This window comes from Rhinichthys klamathensis, unplaced genomic scaffold (assembly GCF_029890125.1).
Source record: "Rhinichthys klamathensis goyatoka isolate OS25496 unplaced genomic scaffold, OSU_Roscu_1.1 h1tg000183l_1, whole genome shotgun sequence".
NCBI lineage: Eukaryota > Metazoa > Chordata > Actinopteri > Cypriniformes > Leuciscidae > Rhinichthys > Rhinichthys klamathensis.
The window spans coordinates 763,280-790,467 of NW_026606711.1; the positions used below are offsets into that span (position 1 = coordinate 763,280).

Consider the following 27,188-nt stretch of genomic DNA (forward strand, 5'->3'; position numbering starts at 1 on the left):
GTTTTTCTATATAAACACGCTAGACTGACGTGTTTGTTCGCACCTTTTGCAGCGTCTCACACGCGACAAGATGTTCTAGAAAAACATTTTTAAAACTACTTTTAAAAATGTAAAAGTTCGTAGGGATATCTAGGTGGTTACAAAGGTGTTCTGGATGGTTGCTATTTCTATGTGGCTAACTAGATTGTTATGGGTGGTCACAAGGTCACAAATGGTTTTTATATTTGGTCATCCAACGAGTGCAAACTTAGAATATGTTGCACATTTTGCAGTATCGTTTATGTTAGTAGCTCAAATGTTGCCAAAGTTTAATATTTATGTTTTCTCTTTTAATACAAATCCTAGCAATAGTGGTGCTGGCTTAAAGCTGCCGTCGGCAAAAAAAATTTGATCATTTTCAGTGAAATCGACACTATAATCCGACAGAACAACATAAATAAAGTGGTTTTAGACAAAAAACCTGAGCTTCTAACTCCACCTGGAGCGTGTTATTTGTTTTGCAAAAATCTACCGCTCCCGGATCATCGGGTCCAATCAGCGCCGACTGTCAATCACAGATCGGGCACACGCCACCCCTCACGCACGTTACAATCACATGCACACGCCTGAAGTTTGCGCAGTGATGGCGGATGTATCTCGCTTTCAAAACACTAACAAATCAAGTAAGCTCATTTAGAGTGTAAATGACGTTAGCAATTGCAATCTATCGGTATATTAGCCAGGACAGCATACCTCCAAATACTCCATGGTGTTGATGGATGCTGATGAGACGGGCGTGTTCACAGATAACCTGGTGCACACACACTGACGAGCACGAACTCGGGGGGAGGGTATCGGTTGATAGTGGGGGAGGGGCATGAGAGTTGTAAACATTCAAAATTTTGCCTAAGTCCACTCAATCTGCCAGACTTGCCGACTTCAGCTTTAAGATCTGTTCAAGATTGGCAGATGTTTTTATTTTCCATATTTGTTTCCAGCACATTAGTTAAAAATCGATCACATTCTAATCTGATCCTAGAACATTCAGTCAAGTTGAAATTCTTTCCTTTTTAACTGTAATTAATTTTTTTATTTGTGGCGAGCAACGCGCATAAACCAGGTTTAGACCAGGCTTAACGGCCATTCACACAGAATGTGTTTTAGCATTCCAATGCGCTGCTTTTCCATTATTTTTCTATGTAAACACACTAGACTGAACATTTGGCATCTTTTGCAGTGTTTTGTGCATGACACAATGCTCTCGAGTTTGGCACTCAAGTTAAAAGAATTAAAACTTTGAAAAAACGTCTCTAGACCTGATGTATTAATTTTTTTTCTTGGTTTTTAACCGCAAAAAAATGTTCTGTGAATGCCTAGGGGCCATTCACACTGAATTTTTGCATTTCGCGGTGCTGCTTTTCCATAGTTTTTCTATGTAAACATGCGCTAGACGGATGTGTTTGCCCGTTGCGCTCAGGTCTTTTGCAGCGACAACCCGTTCTAAAAACGCAGCGTTAAAAGTTCAACTCTCTGCACCTTGTTTGTCTTCTTTTCTTTTTTTATTCGCAGCACTGCCCTGCTGCATATTAAAAACACATCATGTGTGAATGGCTTCTTAAGCATTCCTGATTTCTTTGAGGAAAAACACATGGGTCAATTCTCTAACATGGCAACATTTCAGTGGGTGGTCGTGTGAACAGATGTGAACGGTTAACAGTGTATAAGGCATTATGCACATTTCTAGAGTTCCTGATGTAATAAGGCATTTCTATTGACCGCAGGAGAACAGCTGGAATAAACTCACTGTTTGTAAAAACCTTCTGCTCTTATTTACTGCAACGCATTTGATCAAGGCCTGGGCCAGAAAGGTTGAAGTTCAAAAGCTACCAGTGAGTTTATGTTGAATTGCGGCTGGCACGCAGAATGCTGTCTAGACCGCTGAGCTGACGTAGGAAACCGCGGTTCGGTGTTACGCCACGGTGGTCCTTCACGGTCTTGATGGCCTCCACTAAAGTCATGTTCTGCCGAATCATGAGGTAGGCCAGAACCAGCGTAGCAGATCGGCTCACCCCGACGGCACAATGCACAAGAACCGTTCCTACAAAATTAAAGACACTGCATCATAATACCCACATGGATGATAAAAAGTCTGAAGCTATGTTTCCATCCACACGTTTTTATCCGCATTAAGGGATATCGAATGAAAAATGCCTTATGGAAACAGTAAAATTCGATTGAATTTCATGAATAATGACTCAAATGAAATACGATCGGTCTCATCGGATTTTATCTTGATCGATATAAGGCTTATGCGATAAACGCGGATGGAAACGTTATTATGGCACGATCCAAACTTTGTTCGCAAATGTTGGCTTGAATGTTGTGCAATTCGGTGAGAAAATGAATGGAAACACCTTAACATGTCTCAAATCAATTCGATATACCAATTTGATCGCAAAACAGCATGTGACGTCATTACGCACAGGTTTTTATCCGCTTTAAAGCCGTTTGATGGAAACACACTTTCACCAGCTTTATTCGCATGAGGTTTTTTACCGAACTTCAGATAATTCGATTGACAAGTGGATGGAAACATGGCTTGAGACTACACTGAATATCTGTGATTAAAATTACATATCAAATACTAAAAAATACAACTTTCACTCAAATTGTTATACTGATAATGTAATGCATAATGACATAAATTACAAGAGAATGGAAAAAATAGAAGAATTATATATAAGAAAAAATATTTCGAATTTCCAAATATAAATTCAAAAGTCGCATTTAAGCACAAATATGTTATACATAACACCAAATGGAAAATGAACTGGAAAAAAAACAGTATATAATTTATTTAGTAAAGAAATGACGAATAAAAAAAGTTCTTCATGAAACTTGGAGGCTGGTTTTTTTTTTTGCCTTTATTTTTATTATAATAAGACTGCGAATTGTTTAAAAAGAAAGAGGCCGCTTCTGAACTGACCTCTGGTACTAAGGGCTCTGTGAATGAACTCGGCCGCTGGGTAGAAGTTCACACTCATGTCGAAGGAAGGCGAATCGTGGGCTTCAATGCCGTGATATGTGATGTTCATGCCAGCGTAATGCTCCGCACCGCCTCTCCATTTGTTCTGAGCACAGTTGAGGATGTGTGTGATCCCAAGCTTGATGAGTTCCTTGCGGTTTGAGGCAATTTCTCTGAATTGAGTATTAAAAGTTTAGGTGAGAAATAGCAATCTCCTGTTCAATATCCTGTATACGTAATGACCAAAACCACATGTGTTGATGGGCTACTCACTGGTCACCTATGTAGAGTCTTGGCCACACTTCATCTGCATGATTACAGGCGGTTTTCCCCGTGTAGAGCAGACGCTCGAGTTCAGAAACCGTTAGTACAGGAGAGCCCTTCTCAGAGTCCTTTCTGCTGGGAGACCTGGAATTACTCCGGGACCGAGACAGTCTGGACATGAACGCCATCTGGTCTGGCCTCCAGTCAAGCTATAAAATAACATAAAAAATATATACTAAATAAAAGTAACAGTTAAATGTTAAAACTGTTTTTAAAGGCAAATTATAGGGACAGTTCACCCCCAAATTATTCACCCTGCTGTTGTTGTAAAGTTGACACATGTTTAGGTTAAATAAGTAAACATTAATTACACTATCAAGGAAACAACATTATTTTGTATTTTTACATTAAGAATGTAATACATTTTCTTTTTTATTAAAACAAAGTACATTTCTTATAAAGATTAAGCATGTTAAAACATTTTTACGTTTATTCCAAAATAATAACTAAAAAGTTTTTCATATTTCATGTATTTTTAACAACTGATATTTAGCTTTTTTAATAGTCAACTTATTTTCAGATCATCAAGCTCGGTAAACACTGCAGGTGTCATAATGGTCACAGTCACAAGGATGAATTTCACAAAACTGATTGCGCACAAAAAAACCTCACAGATCACATTTTCAAGTCATGTCAAGTTTTAATGTAATGTGACAAAGCGGTGAAATCTAAGTAAGTTGTTTACTTACTTTTTTATTAGTTTTCCCATTAAGACCATTTCTTATTCATTCTGACCAGTTTGGCAGATACTAGTGGATGTGGCGCACACACAAAAATGAGAGGTGGGATTTAGTAATTGACCAATCATAGCACGATGATGGATGCCTCCTCTCACATGACTATTCCCCATTCATTCTTAATTAACCCTCACCAAAACCATGGCACACTTTTGGGGGTCTATCATAGGCGCCATGAAACGGAAGTTGTGATAGTCTTTTCTTGCCTATTGTGACGTATATCCAAGTTTTTTCTTCTGGACCAAGAAAAAAATGTAGGGTGGGACTTGATTTTGTTCATAGGGGATTGATTGGATTGTTGTGGTTTGCTATTGGTCGATCTCATGTGAGTGACAGGTTGCCCCGCCCTCGTCATCAGAGAAGAGAAGAGATGACGCTGCAAGAGGGAGGGAAAGTTATTCTGATTAAAGATTATGAGGGCACATCAATATTTTATATATATATATATATATCTATATATATAAAACTTACAATAATAGTGCAATATTCCATAAAAAATTTCATTATGACTTTAAAACTTTATGGACTCAGGACAGGAAAGAGAAAAGCTTAAAATGAACTGCTGATGTCACTTTTTAACATCATATTTCGTAATATTTTAATTGTTTTATTTTTGTACTGTGGATAATTCTCTCTCTCTCTCTTTATTTTATTTATGTATTCCCTTGTTCTGATGGCATACGATTGGGTTTTGTGAAAAACAAACCGAAATATAATTGATCATTTAGAGTAAAATCCTGATTTTGGCCGTTTGTTCGCTTTCATGGCGAGAATGTATTGGCGAAGCAGTTCAAAACCATTAGAAATTAAGATTAATCAAAACGCAACACCCGGCTCCTGGATAATTAATTATACATGTAATTTCTTCTCTGAGGTGAATATCTCTCTTGTGTTCTGGTTGATGCAACAACACAGCGAGTTCACACTATAGATTCACACCTATCAACTTTCATCTGACAGCCGGAGCTCTGGTTTGGAGAAATTCACCTGAGAGAAGAAAGTACATTTTTATGGATTTCCTTACAGTTAGAAAACTACACTTAGCAGACATGATAGTTTTGCATCTTTTTTTTTATTTTAAAAAGTCACTGCTCACTGCCATTATGGAAGAGCGCTTGCAGGACATTAAAAAAATTCTCCTTTTGTGGTCTGAGAAAGATTGTACGACATTAAAACAATACCAGGGTGAGTAAATTAATTTATAAATATATAATAATTTTATTTATATATATATAGACACACATTATACATACATATATTTTTAAAAGAAAGTCACTAGAATATTGCCATTTTTATGGTATTTAGACCTAACTTATCTCAAAATTATTAATATCTATAATATTTTTATATGACTTTTACTACATTCATTAAGATTTTTTTTTTTTTTTTTTTTGACAAAAATAAAAAATGTAACCAGTTAGTGATCGTATGTTGGTCTCGATTTCTGGAACCCCATATTCTTAAAACATTTCATTTCTAGAAACAAGTTACGAATTTTGATATATACTTGCATATACTTGCTTAGAAACACCAATTTTTGTAGAATCATTTTAAAATCCACTTGTTTTTGCAGTGATGCCATACCCTATTATGGTTACAAAGAGTGTCACAAAGAAAATACTAGAGTATGCATTATTTTTTATCCTATCTTTATTTAAAACATCAACATTCAATAACTAATGATGAATTAAACTAATAAAAATGTCAAGAAAACAAGGAGCAATAAACAGATTATACATTTTGCATTGGTAAACATATTGCCTGGTCTCTGGATCCAACTATTCTAAAAAAAAATTGAATTTCTAGACATAAGTTATGAATTTGGATATGGATATATACTTTCTTAGAAACATATTTGTCAAAGTTTAACATTTTGAAATCAGCTTGTTTTGAAGTGTCAGTTTTTGCAGTAATTTCACATTATAGTTACAAATATTGTTACAATGAAATTAAAAGACAGAGTACACATTATTTTGTAGCGTATTGTTTATTTAAACATCAACATTCAGTAACTTTAATGAAGCAAACTAGTAAAAATGGCAATAATCGGAAGATTAGCCAACAAATTACTAAAGATAATAGCAAGAATAGAATTTGTCATAAAAACAGAGTAAAAAACCGGCACATCAGCAGTGACAAATCCTGTTTAAACCTTGCTCTTGTTGCATGCGTAGCAGTAAGTAGTTACAACAGCGTGTGACCTGCAAATGTACATGTTACACTTACTGCACGTCATGCTGGTTTTTGTGTCCTTCTTTGATTTGATTTACATCTTTTCCTCTTGGAGGGGGTTGAGACCGGCGAGGGGGAGGCTTTTTTTCCCAAAGAGCATGCATGCTCTTACATCACTTTATCGCACAAGGCAGGTTGGGGGAGGCTTCATTTTCTGAAGAGCCTGCTTGTGCTTCCTTTACCATATTCTGAGAGGCTAGCGTGCGGGGAATGCCTTGACGTCTTTTCATGAAGGGAGTCACCAGGCTCTTCCAGAAAGAGTCCTTTTGTATCTCTTAATTTCTTCCTATGTAGGATTTATTTCCATCCACAGCACAAATTAATCGTAGGCGGAGACATCCAACATGTTAAAGAAAATCACCAACAATTTGTCTTTCTTTGGCAGGTGTATGTGGCAAAAAGCTGGAAATAAAATAAAACATAAATTAATTTTACATCTGCCATTTGGCATTGATTGAAAACAAATAATGCAAAGTAGTAAAATACCTTGTCAAGGTTGTCAACTCCACCTTTGGTCTTGTTGTAGTCTAGGATTATTTCCGGCTTCTTGTGGTCTTTGTTGCTTATTGCGGCATCTCTATGTAATGTGCTCATCAAAATCACGTTTTAATTTTTTCTGGGACAGTAGGACACAAGAGCGTGTGTCTCGGTGAAGGCGAACATGGACGAGAATCGGGCCCTGCCTTTGACTGACAGGAGTGCAGGCGGGAGCTCAGGCTTGTTTGATCTGACTGTTCCGATCATGGTCATTTTTCTTCGGAGCAGCTCCTCGCCGAGGGCATACGAGGTGAAAAAGTTGTCACATGTAATGGTGTGTCCCTGGAGACCGGATGTCATGTCCAAGACCACACGCATTCCCTGGTTCTTTTCTGGCTTTCTGTCGGCAGCTTTGCCTGTGTAGATCTGCATGTTCCATGCGTAGCTCGAGCTGGAATCGCACGCCGCCCAGATTTTAATTCCATACTTGCTCGGTTTACTCGGCATGTATTGTTTGAAGGGACAGCGACCTCTGAAAGGGACCAGGCACTCGTCTACAGTGATGCTCGGGCCTGGATTGTACAAGAGCGGCAGGCGTTGGACCCATTTTTCCCAGATGTCCCTTACTGGTGCCAGCTTGTCATCTTTCTGTAGGCCAGGCCCTGCAACCCTTCTAGAAAAGCAGAAGATCCTTGACATAATGGTAAAAGTATTCAAAGACATGGTAGCACGAAAAATTGCCCTTCCCGACACACCGTTCCATAAGCTACTCAAAGCCTTATGGTGGGATCGATACACGCCCGCCAGAATCAACAGACCGAAATAGGCCTGTATGTCCGTTCAGTCCAGGTTCTTCCAGGCTTTACCAAACACTCGTTTCCCCTCTAAATTGGACATTTCAATCAAAATCTTTTTAATGTCATCTGGGAAAAACAATTCAAATGTTGATATTATGTCTTTGGCATTGGAACATGCAAACCTGGTTGGTCCAGGGGTCATTTTGATGACACGATGAGATGGTAATCTCCCTCGTCTCTCTGAAGGAGTTGTTGAAGTCCACAATATGTTGCAGTTTTTGGACTGGTAAGCGGCCTCCACCTCAGGAGGATCCTCTTCCTCTTCCTCTTCTCCATCAGTAGAGTGGTAGTCTTTTTGTGTAGTTTGATTTTTAACATTATTCTCTTAACAGACATTTACATCGATAGTCTGGCGTTATCATTTATTTGCTTTTGGTGTACTGTGGAGTGGGTAAAACTGTTTTTAATGGCAGGCTAGCAGTTACCGTTGACTCGCGCTAGCCTAGCACCGGCGAACTATGCAACTGGCACGACTGGATGAACATTTTTGAAAACTGTCTCCACTGATAAATAACACTAGGGCTAACTTGGAAATGAGGCCCGATGTCCAAAATCCTGAACCACCCCTTTAAATAGGACATATAATGCTTATTTTTAAAGCTACTGCAGAGCTGCCAACTCTCACGCATTGGCCGTAAGACACACGCATTTGATTGGTTTCACACGCTCACACGCCACACCCCTGATTTCTCACGCTGAAGTGTCAACCTGGTCGGTCAAATGCCTGGAAGATGAGTTAATCTATATATCTACCTGTTGAGCCACTCGTGATCGACTAGTTATATGCCGCGAATTAGTTAAAATCTCCCGGAATCTAGAGCGACCGCGCACGCGAGACAGAGATGGTGCTCCAAACCGCGTAGCGTGCGCGCACACGGCAGAGAGGGAAAGCAAGCGAGAGACCTTGCGTGTGCAAGCCATAGCTTAAATTAAGTGCAACTTTTGTGGTGCATTGCGGTCTTTGGATCTGCCTGAAGTGTACGGAGTAGACTCGCTCCATCAGTCAAAATCGCGGGGTCGAGGGTCTGTCAAAAATAAACTTCCCTCGTTGAATGCACTTTAAAATGGCGGTAGGGAATTTTTAAATGTTAAATTAGAGATAAAGAATTAGGTGTGTGTTTGACTTCATGCAGTGCTGTGCAGCCAAATCGGCATCTGATTTTAAGCAGTGCATGCCATTTTTGTTTAATTAATGACAGGACCGTTGCCATGTCACCGCGAGAGTATGGAGCCCCTAAAGGGACATGGTGAAGAAAAAAAATATGAGATGGATGAAAAATGATGTCAATGCTTTTGCGTTCTTTCGCAAATGTTCTGCATTCCCCTAAGAAACTTTGCATTCGTTTTCAAAAAGCTCAAAAGGGACGGAGCCCCTAAAGGGACATGGTGGTGAAAAAAAAATGAGATGGGACGAAAAATAACTCATTGCTTTTGCGTTCTCTCACAAATGTTTTGTGTTCCCCCAAAAAACTTTGTGTTCGCTCGTGTTTTTGCGAGCGAACGCAAAGTTTCTTGGGGGACTGCAAAGGTTTTGCGAGCGAGCACAAAATTTCTTGCGGATGTCAATGAATATGACAAATAGTGCATCTAATCCGCAAACACCACGTGAGCGTCACTACAGAACACGGAAAATGTCAAACTTTACGTCTCCTATCTAAAATTCTTCCCAGACTGCAAGCGGCTAGTGATGGGTCAATCATGCACGATTCATTACTTGTGAACAAAATCTTTAATATGACTCAGGAACAACAAGTTGTCTCAGAGAGTGATTTGCTCATTTTGTGCTGACTGCACATGCGCAACATCCTATAGCCTAGGTTCTGTACAGGAAACAGAAAGACCTGGGGGGGGTGAACAAATAATTTCTGTTTTCGTTACAGACTGCATCTTCAGCCTACGTCACAAAAGAACAAACAACTCGTATTGGGAGGTGAGGTGAACTAAAAGACTGCATAGCCTGAAGACCCAGCTAAGCAATGAATTAATCGTTTCTGTTTCTCATAATGTGATCCACATTTGCATAAGTAGATGTGTTTTGGAATTTGGCTATTAACATGTAACTGTGGCGAGCAGGCCGCGAGGCCGGTGGCGTGAGTGGTAATGAGCGACACCTGTGAGACGCACCGGTCTCGCATCTCTCACGGAGGAGCGGAAGCATCAAGGAGGAGCGACGACAGTGAAGACTGAGAGAGGAACAGGCCTGATTTTATGTTGTGTTTTGTTTCTCTGGCCAGCAGTCGTCCGTGAGGGGCTGCTGGCTTTACTTTCAGTTTGTATTTGTTCATTTTATTATTAAAGTGTTGAATGTTCACCGGTTCCCGCCTCCTTCTTCCCATAACATCTGAACCCCGTTACAGTAACATTTTAATTATATTCTGCTGAAATGAACGAAATGACTTGAAGAAAAGATTCTTTCATTTTGTGGAGTGAGATTCAAAAATCTGAGTGAGTAAAATTATCCGGACTTCCCATCACTGAGAGGGGTAAATGTCACCGATTGATTAAATCCAGCCAAAGTCAAACACACCTATTAACATTTCACCCAGGAACAAAATGTCACAAATGTTCTCAGCCAATGAGCGATTCCCATCGTCCTTTTGGTTTGTGCTGCTAGCCTGGTTCTAAAAACTGAGGCTGCCTTGCCGTACATTTACAGACATTTTAGCATGTGCCAGCATGGCATCACTGCAACTATGGGCTTGATGTTACTTTTTTCTTTATCTCTAGCCAGTGTGGCTAGTGGTTTTCCAAAGTTACTAGCTACTCAGCATTTTCACTGGCCACAATTTTGTCATCACCATGGAAAAAACTGCCATATAGATATTCTTAATATTATCTCATAATTTGGCAGCAGGTATATAAGGCTGTCACTAAGGCCTGATGCACGGATCCATTATACTGTTACACATGGATTTTCTTTCTCAACTGTTTACGTTCACTTAAAACATAACTGGCTGTGTTTACGTGAATACTCGCCAAGACATTTTGACATTATTTTGTGTGTATTTAACTGTTTAGGTGCAATACCAAAAAATATCTAAATTCATTACTGAGAGGCGGCTTTTTGTGCGCGTACTTTGGGTGTGAGCACAAAATCTGCAGGAATGAGTAATATTATACGCAATGTGCGCAATCCCATGCCGAAATTCAAGCCCTGTAACACCAACAATATTAATCCGGAGAAAATGAAGGAGAGGCGGGTTTGTGCGTCGCACGCTGTCGGAGAGATGAGAGAGAGAGAGAGAGAGAGAGAGAGAGAGAGAGAGAGAGAGAGAGAGAAGAGAGAGAGCACTGGTATCGTTTATCTATTCTATTTCGAATTTTTCTCGAAAACTTTCTATTTCTGACAACACTACATTGAACTTATTTTATTATTTCATAAGCCTTTTTAAAAGAATACAATTGAAAAATGTGTATACATTATATACAAAATTCAAGCCGTCAAAGTGGCTAGTACGGAGTGACTGTGTTGCACACCACTGCTAAAATACACCCACATTTGGCATTGTGTGTGAGTGTGTGTGTGTATATATATAGGCCTATATATATATTTCTTTGGCAACACTGTTCTACTCCTAATTTATGCCCAATAAATCGAGAGGCTGCTCACTGCAGAGCCATGGTGGAGTGTGGAGTCCAGCTCCCCCTATCTGGATGTAATTTGTGTGTAATGGGTGAAGCTAGAAGGTCTAACCACACCCTAACCCCACTCTATCCCTCAACCCATGACGTCCAGAGAGGTGGAGCTGGATATCATATGGCTCTGCAGTGAACACCACTTGAATAAATCAGAATTTTATTGACAAATTAAAACAACAATGTCATGTGTTAAAGCATCATTCATTTTTGTGAGTGTTTTGCATTTTGCCTGATTGATTGGTTGATTTTATTTGACAATGTATTTAATAATTGCTCTGTTTTAGTCCGATGTATTAACAATTGTCGATCAAATTTAGCCTTTTTAATTAACCACTTAGACGTATAGAATCTAGTCCATGTTTAGTGTGCTCAAATGGTTAAAATTGAAATTTGCTTAAAATGACCGAACAGAATCGGGGGGTTAAAACAAACAAAATGGCAGCAGCTGGAATGTGAACAAATCCATCCACATGAGATCTTTGCACTTTGTGTAAAAAAACGATGAAACGCGCCATGGCATTTGAAAAATAAAAATAACGCCAATAAAGATTACATATCTGTGAGACTTTTTTGTAGCTGGAATTCAAATCAAGCTTTGTGTGCATCTTCTTACCTTATTTACACGAGATGTTTTGGATTGCACACAAATCCTTTATGGAATCCTTCCTGTTGTTCCCGTGTATTTCAGAAGCAGACTCTGCGTGAGGAACAGATGCATGCGATTAGCAAGAACACCAGCGCTGCATTCAGACGGAAACGTCCATGTGCTGATTACTGTAATATCTACACTGTTTCCTTGAATTCGGGGGTGCAGAAATTGCAGATATGACCATATTATTGACACTGTAATGGAGCAGCTCACGCGCCCTCTGGTGATGCACATGCACAGTCATGCAGATGTTGCACACAACGGAATCATATCTGAAGAATATTTTCGATGCTTCCCGAAAATTCAATGAAAGAATTAGTGAAATGTCAGACGACAATGTTGTAATCTAGCTGGAACTTAGCAATAAAGAGCATCATGGACTGTTTTTTCCCTGTAATTGAATATTGGATTCCCTTACACAATAATGAAATCCAATTATGCATCTATGCATACAAAAGCCAACTTGATAATCTTTTAATTATTGTTGAGGAATATATGCATGCGAAAGCCACAGGTTGCAGGTTCAGAATACAGTAGTGGCCTAAAGCACCATCAAACCAGTGCAAATGTAACTGAAATTTACTATCAAACAACTGGTTACTATCATCAGAAACATTGGTTGCAATACACATGTATAGGATTCCAGCTAGTAAGTTGATAAAAAACAAACCTCCAGTCCTAGGTATTTTTTTAAAGTGAAATCTTTTAACTTGTTCATTTCTTTTTAAAGTTTTATGGTATTTAGACTTAACTTACCTCTAAAATTACACCATTAATTTTCAAATAAAATTAAATAATTGTTTTGATCTGCAGTAAAAACATATGCTCCATTAAACTGCCATATTGTGTATTTGAAAACACCTGCTGAAAAAACTGACAGGAACATAACCAGTAGGTGGCTTCAGTGATGCATGTTGCCTGTTCTCTGGGGCCAAATGTTCTCACAAACTCCATTTCTAGACACAAGTTTTGAATTTGGATATATACTTACGATATACTTAGAAACTACTACTCTTGAATTTATCATGTTTATATTCACTTGTTTTGAAGTGTCAGTTTCTGCAGTGATGCCACAAACAGTTACAAAATAGTGATACAATGAATGAAAAGACGTAGAGTGCACACTATTTTGTCATATTATTATTTATTTAAAACATCAAGCATCAACATTCAGTTACTCTAATGAAGCAAACTAATAGAAATCTCAAGAAAACAGGATTAATAATCAGAAGATTAGCAAAAACATACTAAAGAGAATAGCAAGAAAATAATTTGTCATAAAGACTGAGTAAAAAAACAGCACATAAGCAGTGACAAATCCTGTTTAAACCTTCTTTCGCTTGTTGCATGGGTAGCAGTAAGAAGTTATAACAGCGTGAGACCTGCAAATGTACATGTTACACTTACTGCACGTCATGTTGGTTTTTTTGCCCAACTTGGATTCACAGACCTGACATCTTTTCCTCTTAGAGGGGGTTGAGGCTGGCGAGGGGCCAGTTTCTTTGACTTCAACAGTGCAGGCACGTGCTTCCATCACTTTATGGTACGGAACCTCTTTGGGGGAGGCTTCATTTTCTGAAGAGCCTGCTTGTGCTTCCTTTACCATATTCTGAGAGGCTAGCGAGCGGGGAATGGTTTGCCGTCTTGTCATGAAGGGAGTCACCAGAGCTTCCCCTAGCTCTTCCAGAAAGAGTCTCCTTTTGAAGCACTTCTGTTTGTTCCACATAGGATTTATTTCGGTCCAGAGCACAAGTGAATTGTAGGCGGAGACATCCAACATGTTAAAGAAAACAACCATTGGCCAACGATTTATCTTTCTTTGGCAGGTGTATGTGGCAACTAGCTGGAAGTTAAATGACAAGCAGAAAACATAAAAGCTTTAGTCATCAGCTGACAATTCAGGTCACTTCATACTCATTTGCCATAAAAGTCGTGATAAGATGGTAGTAAGAGATCTTTTCAACTCTATTGTGTACATCCAGGTCTAACAGAATTTTGAAAAAGAAAACATATGCACTGATGAATTGTTCACAATAAGATCTATAATATGCATTTAGAAAATAGATAGGGTTGATTTTTACTTCATGCCAATAACGTATAAATAATGCAAAGTAGTAAAATACCTTGTCAAGGTTGTCAACTCCACCTTTGGTCTTGTTGTAGTCTAGGATTATTTCTGGCTTCTTGTGGTCTTTGTTGCTTATTGCGGCATCTCTATGTAATGTGCTCATCAAAAGCACGTTTTTATTTTTTCTGGGACAGTAGGACACAAGAGCGTGTGTCTCGGTGAAGGCGAACATGGACGAGAATCGGGCCCTGCCTTTGACTGACAGGAGTGCAGGCGGGAGCTCAGGCTTGTTTGATCTGACTGTTCCGATCATGGTCATTTTTCTTCGGAGCAGCTCCTCGCCGAGGGCATACGAGGTGAAAAAGTTGTCACATGTAATGGTGTGTCCCTGGAGACCGGATGTCATGTCCAAGACCACACGCATTCCCTGGTTCTTTTCTGGCTTTCTGTCGGCAGCTTTGCCTGTGTAGATCTGCATGTTCCATGCGTAGCTCGAGCTGGAATCGCACGCCGCCCAGATTTTAATTCCATACTTGCTCGGTTTACTCGGCATGTATTGTTTGAAGGGACAGCGACCTCTGAAAGGGACCAGGCACTCGTCTACAGTGATGCTCGGGCCTGGATTGTACAAGAGCGGCAGGCGTTGGACCCATTTTTCCCAGATGTCCCTTACTGGTGCCAGCTTGTCATCTTTCTGTCGGCCAGGCCCTGCAACCCTTCTATAAAAGCAGAAGATCCTTGACATAATGGTAAAAGTATTCAAAGACATGGTAGCACGAAAAATTGCCCTTCCCGACACACCGTTCCATAAGCTACTCAAAGCCTCATGGTGGGATCGATACACGCCCGCCAGAATCAACAGACCGAAATAGGCCTGTATGTCCGTCCAGTCCAGGTTCTTCCAGGCTTTACCAAACACTCGTTTCCCCTCTAAATTGGACATTTCAATCAAAATCTTTTTAATGTCATCTGGGAAAAACAATTCAAATGTTGATATTATGTCTTTGGCATTGGAACATGCAAACCTGGTTGGTCCAGGGGTCATTTTGATGACACGATGAGATGGTAATCTCCCTCGTCTCTCTGAAGGAGTTGTTGAAGTCCACAATATGTTCCAGTTTTTGGACTGGTAAGCGGCCTCCACATCAGGAGGATCCTCTTCCTCTTCCTCATCAGTAGAGTGGTAGTCTGGGTCGAATTCTGTATTGTCCTCTGTTTCAGAAGCTTGATCGAAGAGCTCCTCCTCTGGCTCAGCTTCTCCTTCCAGATATCTTTCCTCTTCCATCCATCCATCACTTGAATGTAGGGTCGCATCACTTTCCTCTTCCATCCATCCCTCACTTAAATGTAGGGTCGCATCACTTTCTTCTTCTATACATCCATCACTTGTATGTAGGGTTGCACATTTTTCTTCTTCTATGCATCCATCACTTGTATGTAGGGTTGCATGTCTTTCCTCTTCTCTGGATTCAAATAAACGAACCAGGGACTCCACAACACTAAACCGTCTCTTCATTATGCAGCTACAGATTGAACTGCAAGCAAGGTCCAAGGGAAGCCACATTTATAATTTAATTTGTAATACTTGTTAGGATCAAATGTGTTCTAATACTAAAACAGTGAAACATGTTGAAAAACACTTTGGAAGAACAATTTGGTGTCTTTACTATTAAAATTAAAAGATGACACTTTTCTTTAAAGCTAGTGATGGTTTGTGTGTTTAGGGATAAGGATAAGAGATGTCATTAGCCAGCTATGAAAACAATTGAGGCCTTTGAAATGTCCTCACTTAAGTAGTCAAATTAACTTTTTTTATTTGATTCTAATAAAGTGGATGGTTTTAAAATACTGCTGCTTTTACATAAAGAAAGATTAATGAACAAGTAATTATTAACAACAATTAAATTTAAACTAAATCTCTATCTTTTCTATCAATTTCAGTTTAATTACGGTTAAATCATATTCTATACAGATGTCACTGTTAGAGTGCAAGGAGTGTTCATGCATAATTAATAAAAAAAAAAATAGACAAAGTTTGTCAAGAAAATGTTTGATGTTGGCTTGAAAAAGCCTAGTCAGAAAGTTTGAAGTAGTTTTAAAAGCATGATGTTTAAAGGTTTTTAAAGTAGTATGTTATCCGGGTACTTCAACACTACTCTTTTGGCGTACTATTGCATTCAATTTTGGGACGCAGTGACAACGTCATGATTGTTCTAACCCAATGAGCGATAAGCTGTGTCGTCAACGAGTCGATTACCTTCGCAATGACACGGGACACTGGTTAAAATAGCTGATTTCTCTGGATTTAAACATTGTTGGAAATATTTGGGATAATGTAAAGTACATAAATCATCAACATATTGTTCTAGTTGTTTTTGGAAAAATTTTTCAAATAATTTTAAAATGTTGTGCCTTTAAATGATTTAACTCATTGCATGGTCTCTAAATTAACTTAGCTATTTGTTGCATTTTGTGAATCCATGGTTTTATTGTTGTGTGTGGCTATACGTTTTATTAGTATTCCTTTGGCAACATTCTAAAGCCATGACAGTAAAGCTAATCTGAATTAAAATGCTGAATATTTATTTTTTGACAAAATATGAAAAAGCTCTGTACCCATTCATTATTTGTGTTCTTAGTTGAATGCGGTTAAAACATAAAACAAAATGGCAGCAGCTGGAATGTGAAAAGAAAGATCAATCCATACACATGATATCTTTGCACCTAAGCAAATCAAATGGATATTTTTCTTTGTATGTGTAAAATAATACGATGAAACGCATCAATACATTTTAAAAGTCGCCTAGTAAACAATAAACATCTGTGAGGCTTTTATGGCTTTAATTCAAATCAAGCTTTGTATGCATCTTCTTACCTTATCTACACGAGATATTTTGGATTGCACACAAATCCTTTATGGAATCCTTCCTGTTATTCCCGTGTATTTCAGAAGCAGACTCTGCGTGAGGAACAGATGCATGCGATTAGCAAGAACACCAGCGCTGCATTCAGACGGAAACGTCCATGTGCTGATTACTGTAATATCTACACTGTTTCCTTGAATTCGGGGGTGCAGAAATTGCAGATATGACCATATTATTGACACTGTAATGGAGCAGCTCACGCGCCCTCTGGTGATGCACATGCACAGTCATGCAGATGTTGCACACAACGGAATCATATCTGAAGAATATTTTCGATGCTTCCCGAATATTCAATGAAAGAATTAGTGAAATTTCAGACCATGTTGTAATCTAGCTGGAACTTAGCAATAAAGAGCATCATGGACTGTTTCCCCCCCCGAAATTGGGGGTTTAATACTGAATTCCCTTATACAATAATAATGAAAACAATTATGCATCTATGCATGCAAATAACTACCGGTACTTGATAATCTTTTAATTTTTGTTGAGGAATATATCTGCATGCGAAAGCCACAGGTTGCAGGTTCAGAATACAGTAGTGGCCTAAAGTCAAACCAGTGCAAACCAGTGCAAATGTAACTGAAGTTTACTATCAAACAACTGGAAACATTGGTTGCAATACACATGTATAGGATTCCAGCTAGTAAGTCAATAAAAAACAAACATCCAGTCCTAGGTATTTTTTTTTTAAAAAGTGAAATCTTTTAACTTGTTCCTTTCTTTTGAAAGTTCTATGGTATTTAGACTTAACTTACCTCTAAAATTACACCATTAATTTTTAAATAAAATTAAATAAATATTTTGATCTGCAGTAAAAACATATGCTCCATTAAACTGCCATATTGTGTATTTGAAAACACCTGCTGAAAAAACTGACAGCAACATAACCAGTAGGTGGCTTCAGTGATGCATGTTGCCAGTTCTCTGGGGCCAAATGTTCTCACAAACTCCATTTCTAGACACAACTTTTGAATTTGGATATATACTTACGATATACTTAGAAACTACTACTCTTGAATTTATCATGTTTATATTCACTTGTTTTGAAGTGTCAGTTTCTGCAGTGATGCCAAAAACAGTTACAAAATAGTGATACAATGAATGAAAAGACGTAGAGTGCACACTATTTTGTCATATTATTATTTATTTAAAATATCAAGCATCAACATTCAGTTACTCTAATGAAGCAAACTAAAAGAAATCTCAAGAAAACAGGATTAATAATCAGAAGATTAGCAAAAACATACTAAAGAGAATAGCAAGAAAATAATTTGTCATAAAGACTGAGTAAAAAAACAGCACATAAGCAGTGACAAATCCTGTTTAAACCTTCTTTCGCTTGTTGCATGGGTAGCAGTAAGAAGTTATAACAGCGTGAGACCTGCAAATGTACATGTTACACTTACTGCACGTCATGTTGGTTTTTTTGCCCAACTTGGATTCACAGACCTGACATCTTTTCCTCTTAGAGGGGGTTGAGGCTGGCGAGGGGCCAGTTTCTTTGACTTCAACAGTGCAGGCACGTGCTTCCATCACTTTATGGTACGGAACCTCTTTGGGGGAGGCTTCATTTTCTGAAGAGCCTGCTTGTGCTTCCTTTACCATATTCTGAGAGGCTAGCGAGCGGGGAATGCCTTGACGTCTTTTCATGAAGGGAATCACCAGAGCTTCCCCTAGCTCTTCCAGAAAGAGTCTCCTTTTGAAGCACTTCTGTTTGTTCCACATAGGATCTATTTCGGTCCAGAGCACAAGTGAATTGGAGGCGGAGACATCCAACATGTTAAAGAAAACAACCATTGGCCAACGATTTATCTTTCTTTGGCAGGTGTATGTGGCAACTAGCTGGAAGTTAAATGACAAGCAAAAAACATAAAAGCTTTAGTCATCAGCTGACAATTCAGGTCACTTCATACTCATTTGCCATAAAAGTCGTGATAACATGCTAGTAAGAGATCTTTTCAACTCTATTGTGTACATCCAGGTCTAACAGAATTTTGAAAAAGAAAACATATGCACTGATGAATTGTTCACAATAAGATCTACAATATGCATTTAGAAAATAGATAGGGTTGATTTTTATTTCATGCCAATAACGTATAAATAATGCAAAGTAGTAAAATACCTTGTCAAGGTTGTCAACTCCACCTTTGGTCTTGTTGTAGTCTAGGATTATTTCCGGCTTCTTGTGGTCTTTGTTGCTTATTGCGGCATCTCTATGTAATGTGCTCATCAAAAGCACGTTTTTATTTTTTCTAGGACAGTAGGACACAAGAGCGTGTGTCTCGGTGAAGGCGAACATGGACGAGAATCGGGCCCTGCCTTTGACTGACAGGAGTGCAGGCGGGAGCTCAGGCTTGTTTGATCTGACTGTTCCGATCATGGTCATTTTTCTTCGGAGCAGCTCCTCGCCGAGGGCATACGAGGTGAAAAAGTTGTCACATGTAATGGTGTGTCCCTGGAGACCGGATGTCATGTCCAAGACCACACGCATTCCCTGGTTCTTTTCTGGCTTTCTGTCGGCAGCTTTGCCTGTGTAGATCTGCATGTTCCATGCGTAGCTCGAGCTGGAATCGCACGCCGCCCAGATTTTAATTCCATACTTGCTCGGTTTACTCGGCATGTATTGTTTGAAGGGACAGCGACCTCTGAAAGGGACCAGGCACTCGTCTACAGTGATGCTCGGGCCTGGATTGTACAAGAGCGGCAGGCGTTGGACCCATTTTTCCCAGATGTCCCTTACTGGTGCCAGCTTGTCATCTTTCTGTCGGCCAGGCCCTGCAACCCTTCTAGAAAAGCATAAAATCCTTGACATAATGGTAAAAGTATTCAAAGACATGGTAGCACGAAAAATTGCCCTTCCCGACACACCGTTCCATAAGCTACTCAAAGCCTCATGGTGGGATCGATACACGCCCGCCAGAATCAACAGACCGAAATAGGCCTGTATGTCCGTCCAGTCCAGGTTCTTCCAGGCTTTACCAAACACTCGTTTCCCCTCTAAATTGGACATTTCAATCAAAATCTTTTTAATGTCATCTGGGAAAAACAATTCAAATGTTGATATTATGTCTTTGGCATTGGAACATGCAAACCTGGTTGGTCCAGGGGTCATTTTGATGACACGATGAGATGGTAATCTCCCTCGTCTCTCTGAAGGAGTTGTTGAAGTCCACAATATGTTCCCATTTTTGGACTGGTAAGCGGCCTCCACATCAGGAGGATCCTCTTCCTCTTCCTCATCAGTAGAGTGGTAGTCTGGGTCGGATTCTGTATTGTCCTCTGTTTCAGAAGCTTGATCGAAGAGCTCCTCCTCTGGCTCAACTTCTCCATCCAGTAATCTTTCCTCTTCCATCCATCCATCACTTGAAATTAGGGTTGCATCACTTTCTTCTTCCATGCATCCATCACTTGAATGTAGGGTCGCGTCTCTTTCTTCTTCTATACATCCATCACTTGAATGTAGGGTCGCATCACTTTCCTCTTCCATGCATCCATCACTAGTATGTAGGGTTGCACATTTTTCTTCTTCTATGCATCCATCACTTGTATGTAGGGTTGCATGTCTTTCCTCTTCTCTGGATTCAAATAAACGAACCAGGGACTCCACAACACTAAACCGTCTCTTCATTATGCAGCTACAGATTGAACTGCAAGCAAGGTCCAAGGGAAGCCACATTTATAATTTAATTTGTAATACTTGTTAGGATCAAATGTGTTCTAATACTAAAACAGTGAAACATGTTGAAAAACACTTTGGAAGAACAATTTGGTGTCTTTTTTTATTAAAATTAAAAGATGACACTTTTCTTTAAAGCTAGTGATAGTTTGTGTGTTTAGGGATAAGGATAAGAGATGTCATTAGCCAGCTATGAAAACAATTGAGGCCTTTGAAATGTCCTCACTTAAGTAGTCAAATTAACTTTTTTTATTTGATTCTAATAAAGTGGATGGTTTTAAAATACTGCTGCTTTTACATAAAGAATGATTAATGAACAAGTAATTATTAACAACAATTAAATTTAAACTAAATCTGTATCTTTTCTATCAATTTCAGTTTAATTACAGTAATATGGTTACAGTCATATTCTATACAGATGTCACTGTTAGAGTGCAAGGAGTGTTCATGCATAATTAATCAATTAAACTAGATAAAGTTTGTCAAGAAAATGTTTTATGTTAGCTTGAAAAAGCCTAGTCAGAAAGTTTGAAGTAGTTTTAAAAGCATGATGTTTAAAGGTTTTTAAAGTAGTATGTTATCCGGGTACTTCAACACTACTCTTTTGGCGTACTATTGCATTCAATTTTGGACGCAGAGACAACGTCATGATTGTTCTAACCCAATGAGCGATAAGCTGTGTCGTCAACGAGTCGATTACCTTCGCAATGACACGGGACACTGGTTAAAATAGCTGATTTCTCTGGATTTAAACATTTTTGGAAATATTTGGGATAATGTAAAGTAGCCTACATAAATCATCAACATATTGTTCTAGTTGTTTTTGGATATTTTAATCAAATAATTTAAAAATGTTGTGCCTTTAAATGATTTAACTCATTGCATGGTCTCTAAATCAATTTAGCTATTTGTTGCATTTTGTGAATCCATGGTTTTATTGTTGTGTGTGGCTATACGTTTTATTAGTATTCCTTTGGCAACATTCTAAAGCCATGACAGTAAACAGTAAAGCTAATCTGAATTAAAATGTTGAACATTTATTTTTTTTGACAAAATATGAAAAAAGCTCTGTGCTATAGTGTCGCCCATTCATTTATTTGCATGTGTTGTTCATTGTGGATGCAGGTAAAACATAAAACAAAATGGCAGCAGCTGGAATGTGAAAAGATCAATCCATACACATGATATCTTTGCACGGTGCATATAAAATGGATATTCTTCTTTGTGTATGTAAAATAATACGATGAAACGCATCAATACATTTGAAAAGTCGCCTAGTAAACAATAAACAGATCTGTGAGGCTTGTATGGCTTTAAAGGGATACTCCACCCAAAAATGAAAATTCTGTCATCATCATACTCACCCTCAAGTTGTCGCAAACCTGTATGATTTTCTTTCTTCTGCTGAACACAAAGGAAGATATTTTGAAGAACGATTGGTACCAAACAGATGTGGGGCACCATTGACTTCAGTATTTTTTTTTTCTACTATGGAAGTCAATGATGCCAAAGAACTGTTTGGTTTCAATCGTTCTTCAAAATATCTTCACTTGTGTTCAGCAGAAGAAAGAAACTCATACAGGTTTGCAACAACATGAGGGTGAGTAAATGATGACAGAATTTTCATTTTTGGGTGGAGTATCCCTTTAATTCAAATCAAGCTTTGTGTACATCTTACCTTATCTACACGAGATGTTTTGGATTGCACACAAATCCTTTACGGAATCCTTCCTGTTATTCCCGTGTATTTCAGAAGCACTCTTAAAATCGGGGTGTTAATATTGGATTCCCTTACACACTAAAAATAAAAACACCAGGCGCGCATCTATGCATGCAAATAACTACTTGATAATGTTTTAATTATTGTCGAGGAATATATCTGCATGCTTTGCGAATTTTACAGGTTCAGAATACAATAGGAGTGGTCTAAAAATGAGGTAATAATGTGGCGATCAGGGTTGCCAGGTCTGCGTAACACAACCAGGCCAATTTCTATTAAAAGAGCAACCCACGGAAACAGTGTGCACTGTAAAGGGAATCCCACTTGGCAACACTGATGGTGATAGCGCCATATGACCAATGCAAGTCCAGAGAGGTGGAGCTTAGACGTCATTTGACTCTGCAGTGAGCAGCTCTTGTTAAAGACCCACTAAAAAAGTGCCCTGAAACGCAGCATTATTAATGTGTTGACTCCACTGAAACAAGAAGACAGGGCGGGACATGTCGAGCAACTCCTCCCCTTTTAAAAAAATAGCCAATAACGTTTCGTTTATGTCACAGCATGACCAGAGCCATTGAGCTCGTTAAAGACGCAGTTTCCTAATCTCTAACCATTTCTCCTCCATATCGCTTTAAAATATAGCATTCTGTGTAGAGTTCAAATGGGTCCGATAAATTTTTTGGTCTGCCCCGACTCGAACATGATCCACTTTGTGCTTTCGTATCTCTGGACTAGAGCAGACTGTGCGCGCTGCAGCGGTTTGCGTAACACATACCGTGAAACCAGACTTCATTCGCCCCAATGGAAAGCATATTACACTGCCTGAATCATTCCCTATCCCCTATACACTCACCTAAAGGATTATTAGGAACACCATACTAATACTGTGTTTGACCCCCTTTCACCTTCAGAACTGCCTTAATTCTACGTGGCATTGATTCAACAAGGTGCTGAAAGCATTCTTTAGAAATGTTGGCCCATATTGATAGGATTTGCATCTTGCAGTTGATGGAGATTTGTGGGATGCACATCCAGGGCACGAAGCTCCCGTTCCACCACATCCCAAAAATGCTCTATTGGGTTGAGATCTGGTGACTGTGGGGGCCATTTTAGTACAGTGAACTCATTGTCATGTTCAAGAAACCAATTTGAAATGATTCGAGCTTTGTGACATGGTGCATTATCCTGCTGGAAGTAGCCATCAGAGGATGGGTACATGGTGGCCATAAAGGGATGGACATGGTCAGAAACAATGCTCAGGTAGGCCGTGGCATTTAAACAATGCCCAATTGGCACTAAGGGGCCTAAAGTGTGCCAAGAAAACATCCCCCACACCATTAAACCACCACCACCACCAGCCTGCACAGTGGTAACAAGGCATGATGGATCCATGTTCTCATTCTGTTTACGCCAAATTCTGACTCTACCATCTGAATGTCTCAACAGAAATCGAGACTCATCAGACCAGGCAACATTTTTCCAGTCTTCAACTGCCCAATTTTGGTGAGCTCTTGCAAATTGTAGCCTCTTTTTCCTATTTGTAGTGGAGATGAGTGGTACCCGGTGGGGTCTTCTGCTGTTGTAGCTCATCCGCCTCATAGTTGTGCGTGTTGTGGCTTCACAAATGCTTTGCTGCATACCTCGGTTGTAACGAGTGGTTATTTCAGTCAAAGTGGCTCTTCTATCAGCTTGAATCAGTCGGCCCATTCTCCTCTGACCTCTAGCATCAACACGGCATTTTCGCCCACAGGACTGCCGCATACTGGATGTTTTCCCCTTTTCACACCATTCTTTGTAAACCCTAGAAATGGTTGTGCGTGAAAATCCCAGTAACTGAGCAGATTGTGAAATACTCAGACCAGCCCGTCTGGCACCAACAACCATGCCACGCTCAAAATTGCTTAAATCACCTTTCTTTCCCATTTTGACATTCAGTTTGGAGTTCAGGAGATTGTCTTGACCAGGACCACACCCCTAAATGCATTGAAGCAACTGCCATGTGATTGGTTGATTAGATAATTGCATTAATGAGAAATTGAACAGGTGTTCCTAATAATCCTTTAGGTGAGTGTATTGTATATGTGCCATTCACCAAGTTGAAAATAATACAAGTGTAAACAAATGACTGATTTCAGCCCTAGCTTTAGCGTCTATTTATAATGTAGAGGGCGGAACTTTTTAGATTCTAGAGAGCATTTGATTGGACAGAAAATCTGATGAGAAACTGAAGTGTAGTACAGCGATGGCATCAAAATCTTTGATCCATATATTGGCAGAAGTGAGGCACTGTTTTGAATTCTTATATAGTTTAAAATATTGTCTTTGTTTTGGAGCACACTAGCTAATAGATAACAGTAGGACTAACATATTCATACTAAAATTATAGACTTTAAGATTATCAATCAACTGGTTACTATCTGGTATCAATTTACCAGCTATTTAATTATTATTTTTCGTTTTTGCACTCTTTAAAGGTCATTATTGTGTACTCTCTTGTGTCAGAATAGCAAAAAGGTGACATGTAATACAAATCTTTATTGGAAATGCAGAAATTTAAGTGGAAAATAATAACGGAACAAGTCAAAAAAGGTTAAATTTTATGTTCATGTTTTTTGTTAACATTTTTTGTTAACATTCCGATTCGACCACTAGTGGCCGCCACAGACCACTGAGTCTGACACATTTTGGCCACATTCATTCACTATAATTAAAAAAACAAATTACTGTTTTCTCCCCTTAAATTGTTTCTGAAACAATATCACACAATTCTGACTCAAAGCTTTTCATTTTCATCGTAGGTCAACACATTTTTCTGTTTCTCTCCAGCAAGACATTTCAAATGTTTTAAAATCAAACATATTCTGCTACAAAAATCCTCATGCATCTATCCATAAATCCATTTTCCACACTTTTTCTGATAAGGCTCATTTTAATTGGTCTATATCCCGTTAATTTACATTATATGGATGTGTCAAAAGTCACTGTAAAGTGTTTGGGTGCAGCTTTGTGTTGAATTGCCTCACCCATCATCATCATCCCTAGTGTGAGATCATCATCCAGACAAACAAGAAATCCCTTTATTTCCCTTATCACGGAGGCATGCTTGACATTAAAACGGTTCAGGTAAGATAATATGATTACTTTATTCTCTCTAAATCTCACTGTATTGAGCTCATGTGTGTTGCATTTAGAGGATTAGCTCCTCTGGCTAATGTCGGCTAGCAGACAGTTTGTTATGATGAGAACTCGCAGCCACGTAGAAACACAAATATAACGTTACTGAATTTGAGACTAAAAACAGACTTTCATATATTTGTTTAGAAGGATATTATGTGAAATTATTGGATAGTTTTTATTTATTGTTTTGACAGTTATCGTTGGCTAGTTGTCGTTAGCTCGCTTGAATAATAAACAATAACAATCATATTTTGTTCTTTTAACAATCCAGTCCAAATTGATCGAAATCACTGATTGCATTAAGTGGCAAACATTATTATTATTTCAAATATTTAGTTAACAACCAGAAGCAAAAGTATAGATAACTTTATTTAACTCATCCTTAAACTAAAATAAATAACCAGTGGTTTATTATTCAATAATAGAGTAAACAATTGTGCTATGATTTTTGTCACTTAAAGTGCTGGGGTATTACCATGGTTGAGTGATTTTCAGTGGGTAATACCATGGTATACAGTACACAAATACATCATGGTACTGTCAATGTAGTACCATGGTACTTTTTTTTTTAGGTATCTTTGTTACCGTTAAGTTTTATTATGTGTCATCATAGACTGTCATTATGTGGATTAGCGTAACTATAAATGATTTTGTACTCAGGATTAACTGTCATTAACCGACACAAATAGCCATGGTTACCATGGTAACAACAGTTCCCACCAAAGTACCATAGTTAGTTATTTGATTATTGTTAATAATATAAAATCATACGAATAATATATTTATTTTCCCTCCAACAGTCACCAAAAAAGTACCTTAGTAATGCCATGTATTCCACTTTGATGATAATGGTTTTTACCATGTCATGTATTAAAGTTGGCATGAAACAGAAGTTGATCTAGTCTTTTCTTCCCTATAAGAGTGCATTAGTGCCCGTCCCTTTTTCAGCGGCGCTGGTTCCGGAAGTATTTTCTCCATTCATTTTCCCATAGAGAGTCTTTGTTGAAGGGTTATAAGCCATGATGAAACAAGCCAATCAGCTAAGAGGTGAATCATAAAATTGAAGCAAAAACGTATAATATTGGACAAAAATAAGTTTTAGTGAGGGAAAGAACTACAATCCCATGAAGCATTGCGAACAGCATAATCAAATTAAAAACGATGGAGAAATATAAAGGCTTGTTCGACTTGAACCGGCGCTGCACAGACCGATCGGTTTATGACATCAAAGTACCGGGAGAGCGATTCAAAAGCATACGGTGACGTCTGCTGACTCTGCTCTCTAATCGCTCTTGCGGTATGTTGTACAGCATCATGGGTAATGTAGTTTTTTCACCAAGAATTGTGCTGTTAAAAACGATTATTTCAAAAATATGATGTATTAACGCGGGCTGACGGCTTCAGCAGAAGCAAATACCATAGATTAACAACCTCGTACCTCACAGTAGGCTTGTTTTTAAAGGTTTTCTGGTGACGTATGCAGGACTTCTCCAATCATTTAGTCTGCTTAAATTTTAGCCAATAATTTAGTCTGCTTCAACCCCTCCCCTGCATGCTCATGGAAGAGTACAACACCCACAAATCCAATAAACAACTAATTAATAAAACCAATTCCCACCTTTTTCCTTTTTTGATAATCTGTTACACTTGTTGCTATTTCTGTTTCATCACGACTAAGGTGGACACAGGTACTTTTTGAGTTTT

The 27,188-nt window shown here is 38.7% G+C and overlaps 3 protein-coding genes and 1 pseudogene across 9 annotated transcripts in view; 1 reads left to right on the forward strand and 3 right to left on the reverse strand.

Moving 5' to 3' along the window:
• Positions 1-1,315: 1,315 nt before the first annotated feature.
• On the reverse strand, positions 1,316-22,375 carry LOC130094940 (dual specificity protein phosphatase 26-like). Of its 5 annotated transcripts, XM_056261540.1 has the most exons (6): positions 11,884-12,154; positions 4,200-4,441; positions 4,018-4,077; positions 3,278-3,477; positions 2,966-3,177; positions 1,316-2,077 (listed from the first exon to the last, which is right to left on the reverse strand). In XM_056261540.1, exons 4-6 carry the CDS (start codon positions 3,454-3,456, stop codon positions 1,875-1,877), a joined length of 594 nt encoding a protein of 197 aa, XP_056117515.1. In that variant the 5' UTR covers positions 3,457-3,477; positions 4,018-4,077; positions 4,200-4,441; positions 11,884-12,154; the 3' UTR covers positions 1,316-1,874. The 5 variants fall into 5 exon arrangements, with proteins under 5 accessions (XP_056117515.1, XP_056117514.1, XP_056117513.1 ...); XM_056261539.1 differs by having other exon boundaries at positions 4,018-4,441; XM_056261538.1 differs by lacking the exons at positions 4,018-4,077; positions 4,200-4,441; positions 11,884-12,154 and adding an exon at positions 22,266-22,373.
• LOC130094900 (piggyBac transposable element-derived protein 4-like) lies at positions 6,362-12,873 on the reverse strand (annotated as a pseudogene).
• LOC130094939 (piggyBac transposable element-derived protein 4-like) lies at positions 13,178-17,133 on the reverse strand. 2 transcript variants are annotated; one of them, XM_056261535.1, is made up of 3 exons: positions 16,863-17,133; positions 14,043-15,522; positions 13,178-13,762 (listed from the first exon to the last, which is right to left on the reverse strand). In XM_056261535.1, the coding sequence occupies exons 2-3, from the start codon at positions 15,501-15,503 to the stop codon at positions 13,244-13,246; spliced, it is 1,980 nt and encodes a 659-aa protein (XP_056117510.1). In that variant the 5' UTR covers positions 15,504-15,522; positions 16,863-17,133; the 3' UTR covers positions 13,178-13,243. The 2 variants fall into 2 exon arrangements, with proteins under 2 accessions (XP_056117510.1, XP_056117509.1); XM_056261534.1 differs by lacking the exon at positions 16,863-17,133 and having other exon boundaries at positions 14,043-15,765.
• Positions 22,376-25,291: 2,916 nt separating the features above from the next.
• clip1b (CAP-GLY domain containing linker protein 1b) overlaps positions 25,292-27,188 on the forward strand; it is a 33,114-nt gene continuing 31,217 nt past the window's right edge. For both annotated transcript variants that reach the window (XM_056261541.1, XM_056261542.1), the window contains exon 1: positions 25,292-25,430. The gene's annotated coding sequence lies outside the window, so the exon portion shown is untranslated. The remainder of the gene's footprint in view (positions 25,431-27,188) is intronic.

What these genes read in the sequence shown, in the direction of transcription:
- LOC130094939 (XM_056261534.1), bottom strand. Translation starts at nt 15,551, where the DNA reads ATGTGGCTTCCCTTGGACCTTGCTTGCAGTTCAATCTGTAGCTGCATA. An exon ending in GAGTTGACAACCTTGACAAG is followed by an intron (nt 13,763 to 14,042) that starts GTATTTTACTAC and finishes TTTAACTTCCAG; the next exon opens with CTAGTTGCCACATACACCTG.
- LOC130094940 (XM_056261536.1), bottom strand. Translation starts at nt 20,539, where the DNA reads ATGAAGAGACGGTTTAGTGTTGTGGAGTCCCTGGTTCGTTTATTTGAA. An exon ending in GAGTTGACAACCTTGACAAG is followed by an intron (nt 18,754 to 19,033) that starts GTATTTTACTAC and finishes TTTAACTTCCAG; the next exon opens with CTAGTTGCCACATACACCTG.